At 41.3% G+C, this 19466-nt stretch overlaps 1 protein-coding gene across 1 annotated transcript in view; it reads left to right on the top strand.

Moving 5' to 3' along the window:
- CSMD1 (CUB and Sushi multiple domains 1) overlaps window positions 1-19466 on the top strand; it is a 1753937-nt gene that overhangs the window by 575949 nt on the left and 1158522 nt on the right. The window contains exon 3 of the mRNA XM_060234944.1: window positions 10602-10714. Within this exon, the coding sequence (XP_060090927.1) occupies window positions 10602-10714 (113 nt within the window). The remainder of the gene's footprint in view (window positions 1-10601; window positions 10715-19466) is intronic.

Raw genomic sequence — 19466 nt, 5'->3', positions numbered from 1 at the left:
AGGGTGGACTTTATGGCATTGTATCATACTAAAGCCAAACCCTGTCCTCTGTCAGACAGCAAACTTAGAAGTTATCAGCAAATGTGCTTTTGGGAGGCAAGATGGAGCAGTTTGTCTCTCCTCTCAGCTCCATAGCATAGTAGCTTTCAGAACTATCAGTGATGGTTTGGGGCTCCTTGACTGCTGCTGTTTCAAATAACAATGACAAAACGCACACATCTAAGCCCAGTCTTTTTGTAAACAATTTTCTCTGTTGGTTTCAAGTATGCCCACACTCCCTTCTTCCTATCAGGAAAATGCATGGTTTCTCTCCAGACTCTCACTGCTGCTTTCTGTAGAGTCTCTCCAGATTCTCACTGAGAGCTCTTTTTTTCACTGGGGTTCACTCCAGAGTCACTCTGATGTAACACCATTTGTAGGGAAAACCAGTGTGGTATAGTGGGTAGGAGCATTAGGCTAGGATGTGGGAAACCCTGGTTAAAATATCATTCTGTCTGAAAACTTGCTTGTGCTCTTCACATTCTGTCAATCTGACCTGTCTTGCAGGAAAAGTATAAAATGTTATAAGCCATTCTGAGTCCCTACTGGGGAGTAAGATGAGGTACAGATAAGCTCCATACCCAACTTTTTAAATGACATCTTATGTTTCTGCTCAAAACAACTGCCCCATGGGACAAAGTCTTAGATGTGCAAACTCTAATTATTAACTGATGTTACAGCCTCCACTACAGTCCTTTAGCAATATGCTTGATTCCACTGGTCATCTCTATTGTTGTTGATGGCCTGCAGGTTAAATAGCACTTAATCTCTAATTCAGCCACAGCAGAGTGTGAGCGCTGTAAACTGTTAGCCTAGATGGGAAGCAGAATTTCTTTGCCACACTTTCCCTTTAAGTTGTGAATCAACAGGTCAATATGACACTTTTGACAGGCTTGACATGATCTGACTGCACCTCTAATTACGGCATTTTATTTTGTAATGGGAAATTTTGATCAGACATCCACCCTGAACTGGCTTCACCACCGCACACTTGACATGTGGTCAATCATTCAGATTGTTGTGGCATCTTTTTTCGGAGGGGTGGGGGAGGTAGTTTTTTCATCCATGTGCATTAGATGTGTCCAAAGCTCTGGCTCCTTTTTGACAGCTACACAATCCCTCTGCCAAGTACTCTGGTGCCTTTCAGCCTCTTTCCCTTCATTTCTCTTCCTTGGAATATTGGGGAGGGGATAAATTGCAGATTTATATGAAAGTAGTTCCACTGATGCCAGTACATTTACCACTGTGTCAATCATGGGATGCTCTCCAATGGCAATTCTGATGCAGAAACCGGAGACAGGAATGGAAGGGGGGAATTCTTCATTCAAAAGCAACTCGCCCAGGAACTCCTAATCCAATGACTACTTGGCCATGGTTATTGATGACTCGGGGGCGGGGCGTGTTATGCATTTATGCACACATCATTACCTGATCCAAAATTTTAAAAAGGAGGCAGAAACAGAAGGGAATGTTCAGACTTTCCAAATGACTTGATTTTGCAGGAGGGGAGTCCAGACAGCCAGAAATGTGGGGTAAAAGTGCTGGCATCTTAAAGACTGGACTTTCCCCTGTGTCCATTAACTCCACTTCAAAGATGAGGCAGAACAGGGTGCCAGTGACTGGGACATGGAATGCAGATGACTCTGTCTGGTTATGTTCTTTAAATCCACAAAGTTTCTGCAATAACAACACAACAAACTGCTCGTGTGACCACAACCCATGTCTCACAGTGTATGCTGGTGATGTACATGACAAATCTGTTCCTTTAAATATTTTTATACTGTCCTAATGTATGCTAGAAATTAGTGTTGGTGGGGGGGGGAAGGCTCCACAGAGAGACTATAAATTGTTCAGTCCAGTTGGACAACAGTTAATAGGAAGCAACAGGCTTGTTGTCAAGTTCTTAAGACTCACATTTTCTTTCCCTCCTTCAAATAATGTGGCATCTCAAGGCTGTGCACGCATTTTTTTTCCTTGTACAAGATGCCAGTTTCTATCCTTGGTATCTGCTACTGAAAAAGTGTCTAGTAACTGAACTTGTCAAAAATCCATTAAACTCATTAATTTATCCTCTATGGTGATTATAAAATAAAATAAAAATCCCTGGTCTGCTGTCTTGTCCACCACTCACAAGGCTTCCTACAATTCTTTTCAAATTTCTGTCACTTCGTGGGCCTGAGCCCACTCAAAATCTTCCCCAGCTCTCCTCTGAAGAGAGGTTGCCTGTCTTCCCGTTAATTAGAGTATTCAGTTCAGTACTACTCCAGGACAGAAAAAAGTGCATTTTGAATTTTTCTTATGCATTAAGGAGGGCACCAATGTCTTCAGATTAACACAGGAAATGAAAGGTACAGAGAAACTGTACTGATTTCTCTTCCTTTTTCACAGCTTTACAGACTCACTAGGAACAGCCATGTAACTTTGCTGCCTCATCCTGCCCCTATTTAGCCTTGCTTCTACTGAGATTTAAAAGCATACACATCTTCTTCTAAGCTTCCAAGCTTCTTCTAAGTCTGGAAAGGCACATCATGGCTGTAGGGGTGAGGCTTCCTCCCACTAGCCAACTGGCTGGTGGTAGGGAGCAGGCTGCCAGGACCTGGGAACTGACAAATGTAGTGGGACTGCACAGAAGCCACAGTGATGAAAACAGGGTTGCACTTACCTATAATTGTTATAAATCAAATGGATTTTTTGTGCAGGCACATATAGCCTCTCTCCTGGCCTGCTATGAACTCTTTAGAACCTTCGTTTCTTGTGGTCTCTGTCGGCAGCATGGAAAAAACTGAGAAAGTAGTGCCCTTCCTCCTGTGATTGTTTTGGTGGGAAGATGCCAGAGGGAGGAGGGGTGCCCCTAGTCCACTAGAAAGCTTTGGAAATCCTTTCCACAACTGGCCTGCACACAATGTGTGGCTTCACAGAGGATCACTCAATGAACAACAGTTACAGTTAAGTGCAACCCTGTTTTCTGGAGTGGGGGGGTCATCATGACCCAACTCCCAGCTGATCCCCAATCCAACAACAACAACAAAGCAGCTTCAAGGGTTAGAACAGTATATGTGCTGCCGAACCAAAACATAGAAAAATATCCAGAATATCTAGAATCTCATAATGTGTCCTGTCCAATTTTGTACCTGCTCTCCTGCCACTTGGATTTCATCAGATGGCCAAATATTTATCTGAACTAGATAATCCGCAACATCGGAGAGCTTTTATGCTGGCTAGGATGAATGCATTTCCCTCCAATGCTCTCTATTGGAGATTTCTTCAAGTTCCCTTTAGAGAGAGATATTGTCTATGTGGGTCAAGCTCGCCAGATTCCATCCAGCATATTTTATTGAACTGCCAAATGTATACTAATCTTCAGAAGGCTCTGTTAGATAGTCTTTCCTTACCATCCTACATTCAAGAAAATAGGATTGATTGCCGTTTTCTATTAAATGACAACATAATCGATATCACAAAAGCTGTTGCCAAATTCTTGGCTGAAATTGTTAAAAATTACTTTAAGCAGGTTGTATTGTGATCTTAATCTGAGTTTAGCCTTTTATGCTTTGAACAGACATATCTGATTGTTGTTTGGTTGGCAAGTCTCTGTATATCTCTTTTCGTTATGCCTATAAAAGTGTGATTGGATTGGATTGGGTTAGAACAGGAGTGTCAAACTCATTTGTTAGGAGGACCAAATCTGACATAAATCAGACTTTGTGGGGCCAAGCCATGCATGTCCTAAAATGTAATGCCAGATAGCAGAGATATAGACTATACAGGACACAGGCCAACACAATTAAATATATCAATTTTTAACTTAAAATACAAATATGCTTAAAACTCTTGCAATATTTTGTTTAAAATGGAAAGGGGGAATAATGGGGTTTTGCTATGCAATTTAAAAAAAAATCAAGAAAAAGCACAAAGATCACTGCAGAAATTTTAAAAAATGAAATGCTCTCAGCCTGGAAAAACATGAAATGGCAACGTATTACAAGCTTCTCTTCCCCCCCCACCCCCCTCAGGTTATCAATGGCTCTCCAGTGTCATATCCCCCTTTGGCTGTGGGTTTCCAAATTAGAGTACTCACTAGGCACTAGTTCTCACTCCACTGAGAAGAGACAAAGCTGGCTTAAGTCATCAGTGCTAGACAACTCCAGAAAGCTTTAGATGGCCATAGGAACGCTGGGATTGAAACACATGGACAAAGTTGCAAAAAAAATGTGGAGTGGATTTTCTGTTCACTTGTGCTCTGTCCAGAAGCCAGAGTGGGAAATCCATTTTGCATTTTCTTTGCAGCTTTGATTTCTGCTTTAGCCTCTGCAAGGAGAAGGCAGAAGGAGCTGGGAAGCTTGTCACAGTCTTTGGAGCTTCACAGGGTGAGGATAGGAGGAGGAGGAGAAGGAGGCCTGATTGAAGCCCTGAGAAGGCCAGTTTGGCCCATGGGCTGCATGTTTGACACCCCTGGGTTAGACTGTGATGGCTGTTTGATACAATGCAAAACATATTCCTGATCGACTCACATTCTGATGATGAACAGAACAAGTTAAGCTCCACTGACAAACAACATCTCTAACTAGAATTTCATTTTAAAAGGTCTTTCTGAAACTTATATATAGATGTTGTTTCATAGAAAAAGTTCTTAAGAGCTAGATAATATAGTGCTTTTGTTTTTCTCCATTAAGTTTTGAGTCTCGCTCTCACCTTTATTATTTTGCAACAGTAATTCTGGCTTCAATAGGTCATATTCAGTGGTGTTAGTACATTGATTCTTTTCCCAATAGATGCTCTAATGAGGTATTTCATTCTATTAACTGTGGTAGATAGAGTTATGTTACTCAATAGTTATTTTCTATTTTACTGTTATATATTATTATTTAGTTTGGTAAACACTAGCAATGGGACCAACACTGCAGCAAAAATATTGATTACTACAATACCAAGACAAACAGAGCGTTATGCATTCTATTTCTTATCTATCATGAATAGAGGTATAACCAAGAAGCCCTAAGAATCCAATACAAAAAAATATCCAGAAAATAATATATTTTTGCTTCTTAAAACATAGGACGTAAATTCTTTTTCATAACAGCGGCCAACAGTCCAGCATAGAAAAAAAGTTAAGCTAAATTTGAGAGGAGACAGATGGAGCATAATGCCAAGGTCTCAGTTAATTACTTTCAGCATTCCACAATTAAGGATACATCTGGCCATCAATCTCCAATTTTGACATATGCCGATTTCTCGCTAGCATTGCTCTGTCCCCAGGCTTTTGTTCTCCCCCGGTGCAAGCTATCGATTTCTCACCAGTTGCTCCATGGATGCATTTTGACACATGATTTCTTAATTCTTAAAAGACAGCATTGCAAATCCACAAGAGGGAGCCCGACATCAAAATGAGCCCATGGAGCAACTGGTGGGAAATTGATTGCTTGCACCAGGGAAAATAGAAGCACTATGTTTTCCCCTGGAATTAGACCCAAACAAATGGTAACCATATAAACTAAACTTGTTGTTTCTGTTTAGTTCTTGAATATGTTAAACATCTCCATTATGTTGTATGCTAAGTTACTGTTCACTTGAAATGGTAATTTCCATTTTGTTGTATCTGAAGAAGTTTGTATGCGTATGAAAGCTTATACCTTGAATAAAATTTTGTTGGTCTTAAAGGCGTGACTGGAGTTAAACTTTGATCTGATGTTTCAAACCAACATGGCTACCCCTCAGAATCTATATTCTAATGGAATAATTTGTCTTTAGTAAAATTAACACATATGGATATAAAGAGTAAATATATAATATTGTGATGTAATCACATCTAGTATATACTCCGTGATTGTCCGGAATCACTTGATGGAGAAATAAACCAAAATGTTGCTACTGAACTAGCAACAGAATGGGAAATAGTGACTGTGAATGACTATTAATATTAATGGAAGTTGTTTCAAAGACATTTGTTGCAGAGATCTTATTTTTTCATTTTTTTTTTCTGGAATGAGAAGAAAGAGAGAAATTGTACTACAGTCAAGGTGTAGAGTCAAGATGTACAGAAGTGTATTCCTTTGAAATTTGGCTGCAATCCTAAAAATACTTTTTTGAGATTAAACCCCAATGCACTAAATGGGATGTTTCATATGAACACATAGAATCAGAGTTGGAAGGGGCTATACAGGCCCTGCTCAATGCAGGATCAGCCTAGAGAATCCCTCACAAGTGTTTGTCCGGCCGCTGTTTAAAGATTGCCATTGAGTGGGAACTCACCTCCCTAGATAGCTGGTTCCACTGCTGAACAACTGTTGAACAACTCTTTCTGTAAAAAAACTTTTCCTTAATATCCAGCCAGTATTTTCCCACTCTTAATTTAAACCCATTATTGTGAGTTCTATCCTCTGCTGCCAACAGGAACAGCTCCCTGTCCTCCTTTAAGTGACAGCTCTTCAAATACTTAAAAAAGCAATCATCTCCCATTAAATCATCTCCTCATCTCCTCTTCCCCAGATTGAACATGTCCAAGTCCTGCAGCCTTTCCTCATAGGGCTTGCTCTCTGGGCCCCTGATCATCCTCATCATTTTCCTCTGTCCCTGCTGTATTATGTTCTCATCCTTTTTGAAGTAAGGCCTCCAGAACTGCACACAATACTGGTGCAGCCTGACCAATGCAGTGTACAACAGGACTATGACATCTTGCAATTTGGATGTTATGCCTCTGTTGATACACCCCAACTGTCACTGCATCACACTGGCTGCTCATATTTAAGTTATGGTTCACTCATACCCCAAGATCTTGTTCACACACACTGCTACCCAGAAGTGTATACCCTATCCAGTGTGTGTGTTCCTCATTTTTATTACCCAGAACTGGGTACATCCTTGTTAAATTGCATCTTGTTCACTAATGCCCACTTTCCCAATGTGTTCAGATCTCATTGTATTCTATCTCTATCTTCTGGTGTGTTCACTGCTCCTTCCAATTTGGTGTCATCTGAAAATTTAATGAGTAGTCCCTCCACAGCCTCATCCAGATCATTTATAAAAAATATTGACAAGTACTGGGCCTAGAACCAAGCCTTATGGCACCCCACTGCATACCTTTCTCCGTTCAGGTGAAATGCCATTGACAATTATTCTTTGAGTGCAGTTCTCCAACAAGTTCCATATCCACCTAACTATACTGGAGTCCAGTCCACAGTCCTCAAGTTTACTCATTAGAACATTATGGGGAACCCTGTTGAAAGCTTTACTGAAATCCAGGTAAACAACATCAACAGCATTCCCTTGATCTAGTAAACTCATTACTCAACCAAAGTAGGAAATTAGGTTGGTCTGGCAGGACCTGTTGGGGACAAATCCATGCTGATTTCCCTGGATCACCAGGTTGTCCTTTAGATGCTTGCATATTGATCCTTTTAAAATCTGCTCCAGTATCTTCCCTGGGATTGAGGTCAGACCGACTGGCCTATAATTTCATGGGTCATCCATCCTCCATTTTTTCAAAATTGGGATAACATATGCCATCCTTCAGTCTTGTGGCACATCTCCCTTCCTCCAAGAGGTCTGGAAGATTATTATCAAAGGCTCTGCAAGCTGTCCAGAAAGTTCTTTGCGAACTCTTGGGTGCATACCATCTCGACCAGGGGATTTGTACTCATTCAGTGCAGCTAGGTACTTCCCAACTACTCTCTGTCTATGTCAACCAGCAGCCTAGACACTGGCTGATTCTGCACTCACCTTTCTCCGGGGCAGGCTTCCGTTTCTGGGTGGAGCAAACTGGCAATGTTCTGGGTGGAGCAAACCCGCGATTTGCCCTGCCGCAGTGTAAACCTGAAAAAAACAAGTTTACACTGCAGTGGGACAAATCGCGGGTTTGCCCCACGCAAAATGCTGGCGCGGAGCAACTGATGCAAAATCGCCAGTTTGCTCCGCCCAGAAATGGAAGCCTGCCCCGGAGAAAGGTGAGTGCGGAATCAGCCACTGTGTCTTGCCTACTACCATTTCTAGATGAATCTTCTTCGGGGGAAAAACTGAGGCAAAATAGGCATTAAGCCTTTCTGCTTTTTGTCAGTCCTCTGTCATGGTTTCTCCATTTTCACCTAACAGTGGGCCCATAGCCTGTTTTGTCTTGTGTTTGCTCCTCACATATCTGAAGATTTTCCTGTTGCGATGAGTCTTCCTGACTAGCTTTAGCTCACCATGAGCTTTGGCTTCTATGATGGCTAACATACAGTACTTATCAACCTGCAGATACTCTTCTTTAGAGATATGTCCTTGCCTCCATTTCTTGAATATTCCCCTTTTCTCCCTTAGCACATCAAAGATTTCTGTGACCATACACATTGGCTTCTTGGATCCCCTACCATGTTTCCTTCTTGTTGAAATAGTGATGCTTGAGTTTGCAAGAGCTCTTGTTTTTGGAGAGCCCACCCTTCATTTGCTCCTTCATCATACCTCTGAGATTATTAAAGTCTGCCCTACTGAAATCTCACATACATGTGTGGTTACAAATTTCCTCAGTTCCCCACAGCAAAAGGAATTCTAGCAGGACATGGTCATTTTTCCCTAAGATCCCCACCACCTTCACCCCATCTACCATCTCTTGTCTGTTGGTCAATATTAAGTCGAATATGGCTGAGCCCCATTTGATGAAGAAAGTTGTTGGCCAGACCAATCAAGACCGTGCATGACTGTGGATGCTTTGCAGAATTTGTCTCTCAACACACATCAGGGAAGTTGAAGTCATCCATAACTACCAGGTCATGCTGTTTGGAGACCCTGTCAAGTTGCTCAAGGAGGGTAGCATCTGCCTCTTCATCCTGGTCAGGAGGTCTGTAGCAGACTCCAACCACAATACTGTTTGTCATTCCTTCCCAGATACTTTCCACTAAGCTGTCACCCTCCTGCTCCAGTATTTCCTGACAAACCAAACCCCTCCTCACATACAGCACCACTCTTCCTCCTCTTCAATCCTCGCATTTTTTTAAAAAAACAACTCATATCAATCCACTACTACTTTTCAGTCGAGATCATCCCACCAAATCTCTGGAATGCCTACTAATTAATATCTCTCCTTCTGCAATAGCAGCTCAAGCTCTTCCTTCTTATTGCCTAAGCTTTGGGCATTGGTACGTAGACAAATGAAGCCCTGCACCTTTGGCTCCAGACTTGGCCCTCCCAGACAGGCCTCTATTGTTTGCTCTACCTCTTTTATGGGGTGTCTGCTTCCATTTGTGGTATCAATTTAAAGCTGTCTTGTTTAATCTCCCCAGGTTTCTGCCAAACACAGCCTTCCCTGACCTAGGTAGGTGAATTCCATCGCATGCTGGTAGGTTATTGTCCAGAAACCAAGTCCATGGTCCAAGAAACCAAATCACTCCTGCTGGCACCACCAATACATCTAGTGGCTCACCTCCATTATCATCTGCTCCTGTTGTATTCCCCTCCTAGTGACAGGAAGTATTGACCACCACCTGTAACCCCCTTCCCTTCAGCTTCCTCCTGAGAATTTCATAGTCAAACTTAATGCTTTTGATGGTGTTCATGGCCATGTTGTTGGTTCCCATATGGACCACCATGAATGGGTAATGCTCTGTAAGTTTGATGAATTTCAGGATCTTGTTTATATTATCTTTAATATTCACAAGCAACACACTTCTTGGGCCAGGGGGGTCAGGCCTGGACATATGGCCTTCCATACCCCTCAGCAGGAAGTCACCAGTGACCAACACCTTTTCGTTCTCATGTCATTTTTTTTAAATCACCCTGTCCACCTCCCCCTGTCTTCTTGTGTTTATGATACTTCCACTGGCAGTTGTTTCCATCCCTGCCTTGACTGCAAGGGCCTGGAATTGATTTCTTAGTTCTAATGGCACTGAGTGCCATCTTGCTCGATGTCTTTGGGGTTGGGCTGTAGTGCTCTGAGGGGTCTCATTAAGAAATCCAACCACACTGTTGTCTCTTTGACTGGTCTCTCCTTCCCTATGCAAGACATCAAGGCTTCTGTTAATGAACTCCTCCCATTCATTGATTTCATGGAAAGTAGTAATCCTTTCCTTCAGACTCCAAACTTTCTCCTCTAAGAGTCCTACCAACTTACACTTCTGACAAGTAAAGCTCCTTTATACTGACATGAAACTAATTTATACTGAATAAGACCATCAGTTTATCAAAGTCAGTCTTGTTTACTCAGACTGGCAACAGCTCTCCAGGGTCTCATATTGAGGTCTTTCATATCACTGACTACTTGATAATTATAACTGGAGTTGTCAGAGATTGAACATGGGACCTTCTGCATGCCATGCAGATGCTCTACCACCAAGCCACAGCCTCTTCCCCAATCTGAATCAATGTGTTTAGAATTGCTCCTTTACAGTTCAATCTTCAGAGGGGTTTGCTTTCAGGAAAGTGTTCTGAATGTATGCTATTGTAAATATTACTGGATTTCATCAAAGTAATGATGTTACTCAAGTTCCCTGTATAAAAGTTTAAAATCTACTGTTTAGCTTTGTTGCTATAACTAACCAATGCCACAAGTGACTTTTAACATCTCATTATTTATATGTCTTCTGTGTATTCTGCAGGCTTTCTGGATTTCAACTGCCATCGTCTATAGTGAGCACAGGTTCTATTCTGACACTCTGCTTCACTACGGACTTTGCTGTAAGTGCCCAAGGATTCAAGGCTATATATGAAGGTAGGATGTTGTATCCATTTCCTATGCTATTGAGATTCATTTGAGAATTTACAGATAAAATATCTTGAATCATTGTACTGGTGTTTCTTATCTCCCTATAAATTAAATGTAGGCTCAAAATTAATTGTGTATAATAATATTCTCTTGTAGTCTTTTCTTCTTTCTAAAACTTCTTTATTTTGATTATCTTTGTGCTTTAATGTGTTGTAGTGGTATGTTCAAATTTTGGCTTGTGTTAGTATTTTGGAGTTTTCCTTTATACATCCTTATCATTAGCTTTGTACTCTTGATTTGTTGAAAATGTTTTCTAAATGTTTGAGAACTTTGGCAGAATCATGCAGGTCCACAGCCACAGTGGTGCACAACGGGGTGTGGCCCCACCAATCATCTCTCATGCCCTTCCAATTAGAACGTGTGCTCATTCCAATTGTGAAATCTGTCACAAGTCTTCTGCCAATGAGATAAGGCATTTCCTTTCGTCCACCTGCCTCCCTCCTAGGCTTTGCCAGTGAGTGAGAGATTCTCCTTCTATCCTCCTCCCTCCCTCACACTGTTTGCCCATGAGTTAGAGATTCTCCTTTTCTCATCCCACCTCCCTCCCAAGCGAGCCTTTTCCCCTCTTCTGACCTCCCTCCAGGCTTTCCCTTTGCACTTTGCTTCCTGCACAAAGTAGTTGATCTGGCTGTGCTCTGAAGCACGTGACACAGTCCTTTTTCCCACCTTGGCTTGCTAACTTCTGCTCATCATGGATTCTTCTGATCTGCAGCACTGCAGCACATTAAGTTAGAAACTTTATTTGTTGCTGTATTTTAGCCTGAGGGGAGTGTTCAAAGGTGGTTGGAATCAGAGGGGGAGCGTGGTAGCAGCAGCCTCTGTATTTTGCTTTCACAAGTGAACTCATAATCATTTTACAGTGTGTGCTGGTGCTTATGCAGCTATTCTGGCCCGTGAGAACACTTGGGATGGGGGAGAAGAGTTTTGCACTACAAGCCCACAATGGATTGGGGCATCACAGCATGTTAAAATCCCTATAAAATGCTGGTAATGAATTGGTGCTGGCAACAATTTTGCCTTCTCTTTTAACTGGGTTCAGCAAGGGTGGGGGAGGGAGTCAAATTCTTTATCTGTAGAGGAGAGCCTCCCCAGCTTCTTTATCCACCTGCATGAAGAAACAAAACCACCCTTTCCCTACATGCCAGGCAGGCAGTAGTTGTGAAGGAAAAGAGTGTGTGCACATACTTGATAGGGTTGCCAACTCCATGTTGGGAAATTCTTGGAGATTTGTGGGATGGAGCTTGAGGAAGGTGGAGGAGGGATATTAATCAGATATAATACTATGGAGTATATCCTCTGAAGTAGCCATTGTTTTCCTGGAGAAGTGTCCTCTGTAGTCTGGTAATCATATGTAATTCTGAGGGATCTCCAGGCACCACCTGGACGTTGGCAGCCCTATGGAACTCCAGCCTGAATGTCTATAGCTATTCTTAAATCCTTATAGTAAGTTATGTGGTGTTAAAGAAGAGCAGGGGTTGGAGCTTTTGGATGGGGTGAGTTTGATAGAACACCGTATTGTAAATCAAAGGGGCCACCCACCCAAGAAAATGTACCTTATTCTGTAATCTCTATTTGTAAAGCCTTATTTTATGCTCAAGGAAAGAAACAGACACTTTTATAGTGATACATTGCTGGAGGGTGGGGGGATTCCCATTTGGCGCACTGCAACCCAGGAGAGTAGAAGTGGGACAACTAATATGGGGGTGAGGATCTTCATGTATTTATAAAACTCTGTTCATCGTGTTTAAGTAAATGAAGGGGATATTTGGTTTTAAACAAAATGGATTATTGTTTAACCTTCTTTGTAGAATGATCCCTTGTAGATACTTTGCACTACATCCTGGCTCATTCATAATAAAGAAATAAATAACAACGTCCTCACCACCAGTGTAATTTGTCCTCCCCCAGTAAAAAAAAATTCTGGATATGGGCCTGGCAAAATGAATATGCATTCAGATGTCTCTGGCTTTACTAGGTTATTAACATATGCTTGGGGGTGAAAACCTATCATCAGGTAAATACATGCTTTTTAATTAAAAAAAAAATCTTTCCTCACCAGGAATATCGGAAAGACCTAAGTATATCTCTTAAATTGCTTACAATGGAATATAACCCTTGAAATTAGTGAAGTTATGACAGCGCAAATATAGAGTGAGAGCTGTGATCATTAGTAATTTACCTGATGAAGAAAATTACAATGTAGTCATTGGCAGAGTTACACCCTCCTAATTCCACTGAAGTCAGTGGGCAGAGAAGGGTATAGGTCTGTTTAGGGTTTCCCTCATAAATAATAGCTTAGTGATAAATCAGTGCAAATGGTTATGTACTAGCTGGGCATTGGTTCCGAAGCTCTGTAATGATTATCTGAATCCCTAAATAAAGTTCCTGTTTGGGAGTTCTCAAATTTGGAAGAGGAATTCAAAAAATCATTTAATTCTAACATCTGTGGGGTTTTGTTGTATGAGATTAATTTAAAACAAGACTTTGAAGATATAGGCTACTGTCAAGGAGTCACCTACTTAGAATAATCTTGCACTTTTCAATAAGTACTTGAGTTTTTATTGCCTGCAAAAATCATTGGCACTGTTTATTATAAAAATCATTTGGTTGTACAACATTTCCATCCAAATAGGACCCCCAAAACATTAAAACATTTCAACAGTAAAACAGCATTTAAAATAAAGTATATATAAAAGAACCAATTCAATAAAAACATATAGGCACAAACACACATAACAATACAACCAGTGAGGGAGGCCAATAGTAGTCATTTGGGTAAGTCAAACAAAACAAAAAAAGGTATCAGCTGCTGGCAGAAGAGAATGTTAGAGTGGGACAGACCAAACTAGCTGCAGAGGGAATTCCACAATTTTGGTGCTACGACCAAGAAGGCCCTTTCTTTGGTTGCCACCTGTTTAGCCTCAGATGGTGGAGGCACCTGAAGCAGAGTCTCCAAAAATGACATGTGTGGATGGGTAAGTTAATATAAGAGAAAGTATACTAGGCCCCGTGGCACAGAGTGGTAAAGCTGCAGTACTGCAGTCCTAAGCACTGCTCATGACCTGAGTTTGATCCCGGTGAAAGTTGGGTTCAGGTAGCTGGCTCAAGGTTAACTCAGTCTTCCATCCTTCTGAGGTCGGTAAAATGAGTACCCAGCTTGCTGGGAAGAAGTGTAGATGACTGGGGAAGGCAATGGCAAACCATCCCATAAAAAGTCTGCAGTGAAAATGTTATGAAAGCAACATCACCCCAGAGTCGGAAACGACTGGTGCTTGCACAGGGGACTACCTTTACCTTTTTATACTGGGTCCAAGCCATACAGGACTTGAACTGAACCTGCAAGCCAGTGTAGGTAGGATAACACTGGAAGGATACGTTCCCTAAAACCCATTCCACTCAACATTTTGCCCACAACATTTTGTACCAGCTGTAGCTTCCTGGCTGTAGCTCAGTGGTAGAGCATCTGTGTGGCATGTAAAAGGTTTCAAGTTCAATCCCTGATATCTCTAATTAAAAGATCTGGTGGTAGGTGATATGAATGCACCAGCTGGAGATCCCTGAGAGGCACTGCCAGTTTGAGTAGACAATACTGACTTTGATGGACCAATGATTTGATTCAGTATAAGGCAGTTTCATATGACATCCTTCATGGGCAGCATCAAGTAGTGCACATTGCAGTAATCTACTTTAGATGTTACTTGGCATGCATCACAGTGGCAAGACTTTTCCTGCCCAGGAAGGACCACAGCTGATTCATCATCCAAAGCTGATGAAGGCACCCATAGTCACTGCTGCCACCAGTTTATCCCAGAGATATTCCATTTCCCCAAACACAGTTGCACCTCTGTTTTGTTAGGATTAAGTTTCAGTTTGTTAGTCCACATCCATCCAAAATTGCTTCCAGGCATCTGTTCACAGTTTTTACAACCTACCTATGACATGCTGGCAACGTAAGATAGAGCTAAGTGTCATCTGCATATTGGTTCCAGATGACCTCTCCCAGTAGCTTTACATAGATACTGAAAAGTATGGGAGACAAGATGGAACTTCATAGGACCCTGTGTATCAGAGGCCAAGGGGCAGAGCAACAGTCTTCCAATACCACACTATGAAATCTCTATTTGAGGTAAGACTAAAACCACAGCAGAACAGTGCCTCCCAGTCCCAAACACAAAAGGTGGTCCTGAAGGATACCACCAAGAGTTCCGGGAGAATTAACAAGATTGCACTTCTCCTGTCTATCTGTTGGTGCAAGTTATCCAACAGGGCAAGCAAGATCATGTCAAGCTCTTAAGCAGGCCTGAAACCAGATTGGAATGGACAATCTGCTTCATTCAGAAATTCCTGAAGTTGCCTAGCCACTACTTATTCAATCACCTTGTTCAGGAATGGCGAATCTGAGACTGGATGATAGTTATTCAGCTCTCTGTTGTTCAGAGTGGGTTTTTTTAGGACTACATGCACAACTGCCTGGCTTCAAGACAGGGGTGATCACACTGTCTTCCAGGGAGGCATTTATTGTTTCTCAAACAAGTCTGGCAGATTTAAACAGCCCAGAAGGGCATGGGTCATACAAGCAAGTGGTACAACGCAAACTTGTCCACATCCTTAAGCTGTACAAGACGAAAAGTATCCCACACAACTGGAAAAATTGGCATTCTGAGACTTCCAGTCCTGTCACTACTAATGTAGAGTCCAAATTGGAATGGATTTGAGAGATTTTATCTGACAAATCCATAGCAAAATTATCACAGTGGACTGCAGAACAGCTTACCTCCTTGTTCAGGAATGGCAAATTTGAGACTGGATGATGGTTATTCATCTCTCCATTGTTCAGAGTGGGTTTTTTTAGGACTGAATGCACAACTGCCTGGCTTCAAGACAGGGGTCAAGACAGGCTACCACTCAATAAGTCCTTGACCACTTGGGATGTTCTGCAGGTCTGCTTTATGCAAGTGGTGGAGGAATATGGAGTAGGCTTTAAAATGCTCAGCTTCATCCCAAGTCTTTCTCCACTGTTGCTCTAACTGCCTCCCTTGTCCTTTCATCATCCGTAGCCCTACAGTAAATCAAGGATTGGAATGGATGGGCCATTGGCCTGATCCTAGATGGCTTCTCTTATGTTTTTATGTTCTCTTAAGAGGCTGCCCAGGCTCTTAGATCTAAGAAAGGGCAACTAGGGAGTGACTGTGTCAATTGCCTGGGTCATTTCCATTGACAGGAACACCAACCATATCTGCAGGAAAATCTCCTGATGCCATGTGAAAACCAGTTGGATCCATCAGATTATGTCACAGATGATCTTAATTGATCCGTCACCCCTGCATAGTCTTGGTATCCTTGTAAGTCTAAACCTCAGATAATAGTGATTTGATAATGACAAGAGGACCATCTTCGATCCCCTCAAATTTCATATCACCTTCATCCTGCCCAAAGCAGAACACCAGATCAAGAGTGTGACCTGCACAATTTGTGGAGCCTGTTATTGCCAGAAACAGTCTCATGGTCATCATGGAGACCATGAAATCCTGAGCTTCTCCTGATAAAGTAGCCTTGGTGGCAAGGGTAATTTTGTAGAAAAATAGGTGATGGAGCTCATCCAAGGATTATTATGCAGCTGCACATACTATTCAATGGACAAGGAGGTGGAACTCTCAGAAGGAAGAGGTGGAATTCTCAGAAAGGTTCAGAAGCTGCACTCCTGTGAGCTCTCACTGAATCCGAGGCCTGCTTGCTGGTAATGCTGAAGTCCCCCAAAACAACTAGCCCAGGAGTTTTCAACACCACCTTCGAAACCACCTCCACTAGCTCAGGCAGGATGACAGCTAGGCAGTAGGGTGAGCAGTACACCAACAAAATCCCAATCTTGTCTCACACTCCCAAACCTAGACGCATGCTATGTATGCATCACAACATGTTATTTTTCTACTTTTTGAAGTTTTATTTTGTTGGAAAAATCAACTCCTGAGACAAGTACTGCAAAACAATAAACATATATCCTGCTGGCACTAAAAGAGTTCACAGCTGAGCTGTCTATCCATTAAAAATCTTATTTATTTTTCTCATTGGCATATTTCCTGCCTTATATTATTACAATGAATGTTCCAACATGAGGTAAAAGGATTTCCCTTTTCAGCAGTATTTACAGAGACTCATATACCATTCCTCCATTGTATTTTATTGGTTAACATGTCCAGGCATGTTCAAAACCGCAGGTAACTCATTCCCTGAAGGTGATGGTGGTTGACAGTGCTTCCTAATCCAGGGTTTGGGGTTTTTTGCAGCAATCAGCACATTTGTAATAATTCAATAATCTCTTCAAAATCATCTTGAACATTATTCAAAATGAAAGCCAACAGTTTGTATTTAGGCCTATCTGAAAAAAAAAGTAACTCCTTCAGCCTTGGTCCTGTATATCCAATGATTTTTTTGAGCAGGAACACACAGGCATGCAGTTCCAGCTGGCTTGGTGTAAGGGGATGTATCCTAATATGCAAATGAGTTTCTGCTGACTTTTTCTACAAAAAAGCCCTGTGCGAAATAATGGTGACATCAGGGGTGTGGCCTGATATGCAAATTAGTTCCTACTGGACTTTTTCTGCAAAAAAGCCCAGAATATATCTAAATATATGTATACCATCATCAAATTAACTTAATTTACATTGCTTTAACACCATTTCTAGGATTTGAAACTGTTATTTTAAACATATTTTGCTTAATCTTTCTGGCATTTCATACCAACAATGCATTTAGTTTCTCTTGAATATCAACATGAGAAAGAAAACTGGCTGATAGAATTAGTTCAATAATTTGAAGTTATATACAAAATTCTAGCCCAGAAGTTCTAACCTTTGTTTATAAATCTGAAATTATTTACACAATTGTTAGTACTCTTCCTTTCTTTCTAGACATTTATTACAACAGTTCTTTATATCACATTAGATTTCTAAATTATCCAATAGCCCTTGATGTTTGTAAAACAAAATATTCTGTTTGCAAGCAGTGATACCAGGCCTATATCCACCTCTGTGATCTCAAATTCATCTCCTCATGAGAAACATTTCTATCATAAACCAAAAGCTGTTTACAGCTGCCAAAAAGCCATTTTGTGGATGTTCAGGACTGAAGTGGAAAGGAATAGATTTATTCTGCAAATCCAACTCCCCTCAAAAGCCTTTGGATTCAACCAATGTTTTTCCCATTTAGAAAATACTAGTAGAGACCCACCACAAAATGTTGCAGATTCTCTTGTGTGTTTGTTTTCATTAGCACTGTAACTTTGGGGGGCGATGTCATCTATCCTGTGCTGCTTTTTACAATGTAATGTTTTAGAGTCCTGCTTAATTTTTGACAGGACTGTGCACAGGTTTTAAAAATACTAAGTTGTTGTTTTAGTGTTTTAGCATTGCTGCTAATCCATATGGGAGACAACGATTCTATGAGTAAACTCTTCCCAGCTGTGGTGGTTGGAAAAAGAAGGCAACCCTAATTTCTGCCCATTACATAGTTATGATAGAACTGGGGTGGGTCTCACTGAGTTTATACTGGCATGATGTTCCACATTTGCATATATGTATCTTAAGAAAATGCTGGCATGGGAGCTTACTTGTCATCCTAAGCCTTTCCAGCAGTGACTTCGTATCTCCCACTGGAAAACTGGTGCACTTATTCTTTATTATCTTCATATGCATATGCGATTTATAAAAACAACAACATAAACATACCTTGACAACTTGAGAGTACTCTGTTTGATGCAGCTGGTTAAACTTGAAAATAGTCTGTTTTGCTATTTTCTATACTAGTAATTAATTCCCAAGAAGATTTCTTTCCTTGTAGATTTTTTTTTTTTCATTTCTCCTTCATTGCTAGTTGATGAGCCAACAATTTATCTGCTTTAGCTCCTTTTCAAAATATTTTTCTTTCAGGTGTGCTAGTGTCTTTTTCACTGTTAAGAGTGTCCATTAAATCTCATTTCTTACAAGTGAAAAACTGTTGACTATAAGTATTTTCTAGACAGTTTGCTTGATGTTTCCTTTAAAATACATTTTGGGCCTCTCTTTGTTCTCTCTTCGTATAAGACACAGTATTGATTAATGAGCCTATAATAATGGAGTTTAATGCATCACAGTATCTATTAAGTTCTGTGTTGTTATGAAAATAATATTCAATATCTCTTGCAGCTCTTTGCCTAACAGAACAATCCTGAGGTAAGGAGTTTAGCTTCCATAGTTAATCCTTTCTTTTACAATGACCAGTTGTATTGGTCAAAGATGTTTTCCAAGTAGACCTGTTGCCATAGTTGGGGTGCCTATTGGGTGCTTCTCGGAGCTCAGTTGTGCTGGCCCATCCTGGAGCTTAGTTGTGCACCCCAACTGGGAAGTAAGCTCCAAAAGCATTTAAATGCCTTTGAAGCTCACACAGGATGGAACTGAACACCCAAACATAAGAGAAGCCAAGTTGGATCATGCCAATGGCCCATCCAGTCCAACACTCTGTGTCCCACAGTGGCCAAAAATCCCAAGTGCCAGCAGGAGGTCCACCCGTGGGGCTAGAAGCCCCACAGGTGTCCCCCCCCACAAGCACCAAGAATACAGAGCATCACTGCACCAGACAGAGTTCCAACAATACACTGCGGCTAATAGCCACTGATGAACCTCTGTTCCATATGCTTATCCAATCCTCTCTTGAAGCTGTCTAT

The sequence above is a fragment of the Heteronotia binoei genome, chromosome 1, assembly GCF_032191835.1.
Source record: "Heteronotia binoei isolate CCM8104 ecotype False Entrance Well chromosome 1, APGP_CSIRO_Hbin_v1, whole genome shotgun sequence".
In the NCBI taxonomy this organism is placed as follows: domain Eukaryota; kingdom Metazoa; phylum Chordata; class Lepidosauria; order Squamata; family Gekkonidae; genus Heteronotia; species Heteronotia binoei.
The sequence above is the reverse complement of the archived record's forward strand: the minus strand, read 5'-3'. Positions and strand labels throughout refer to the sequence as shown.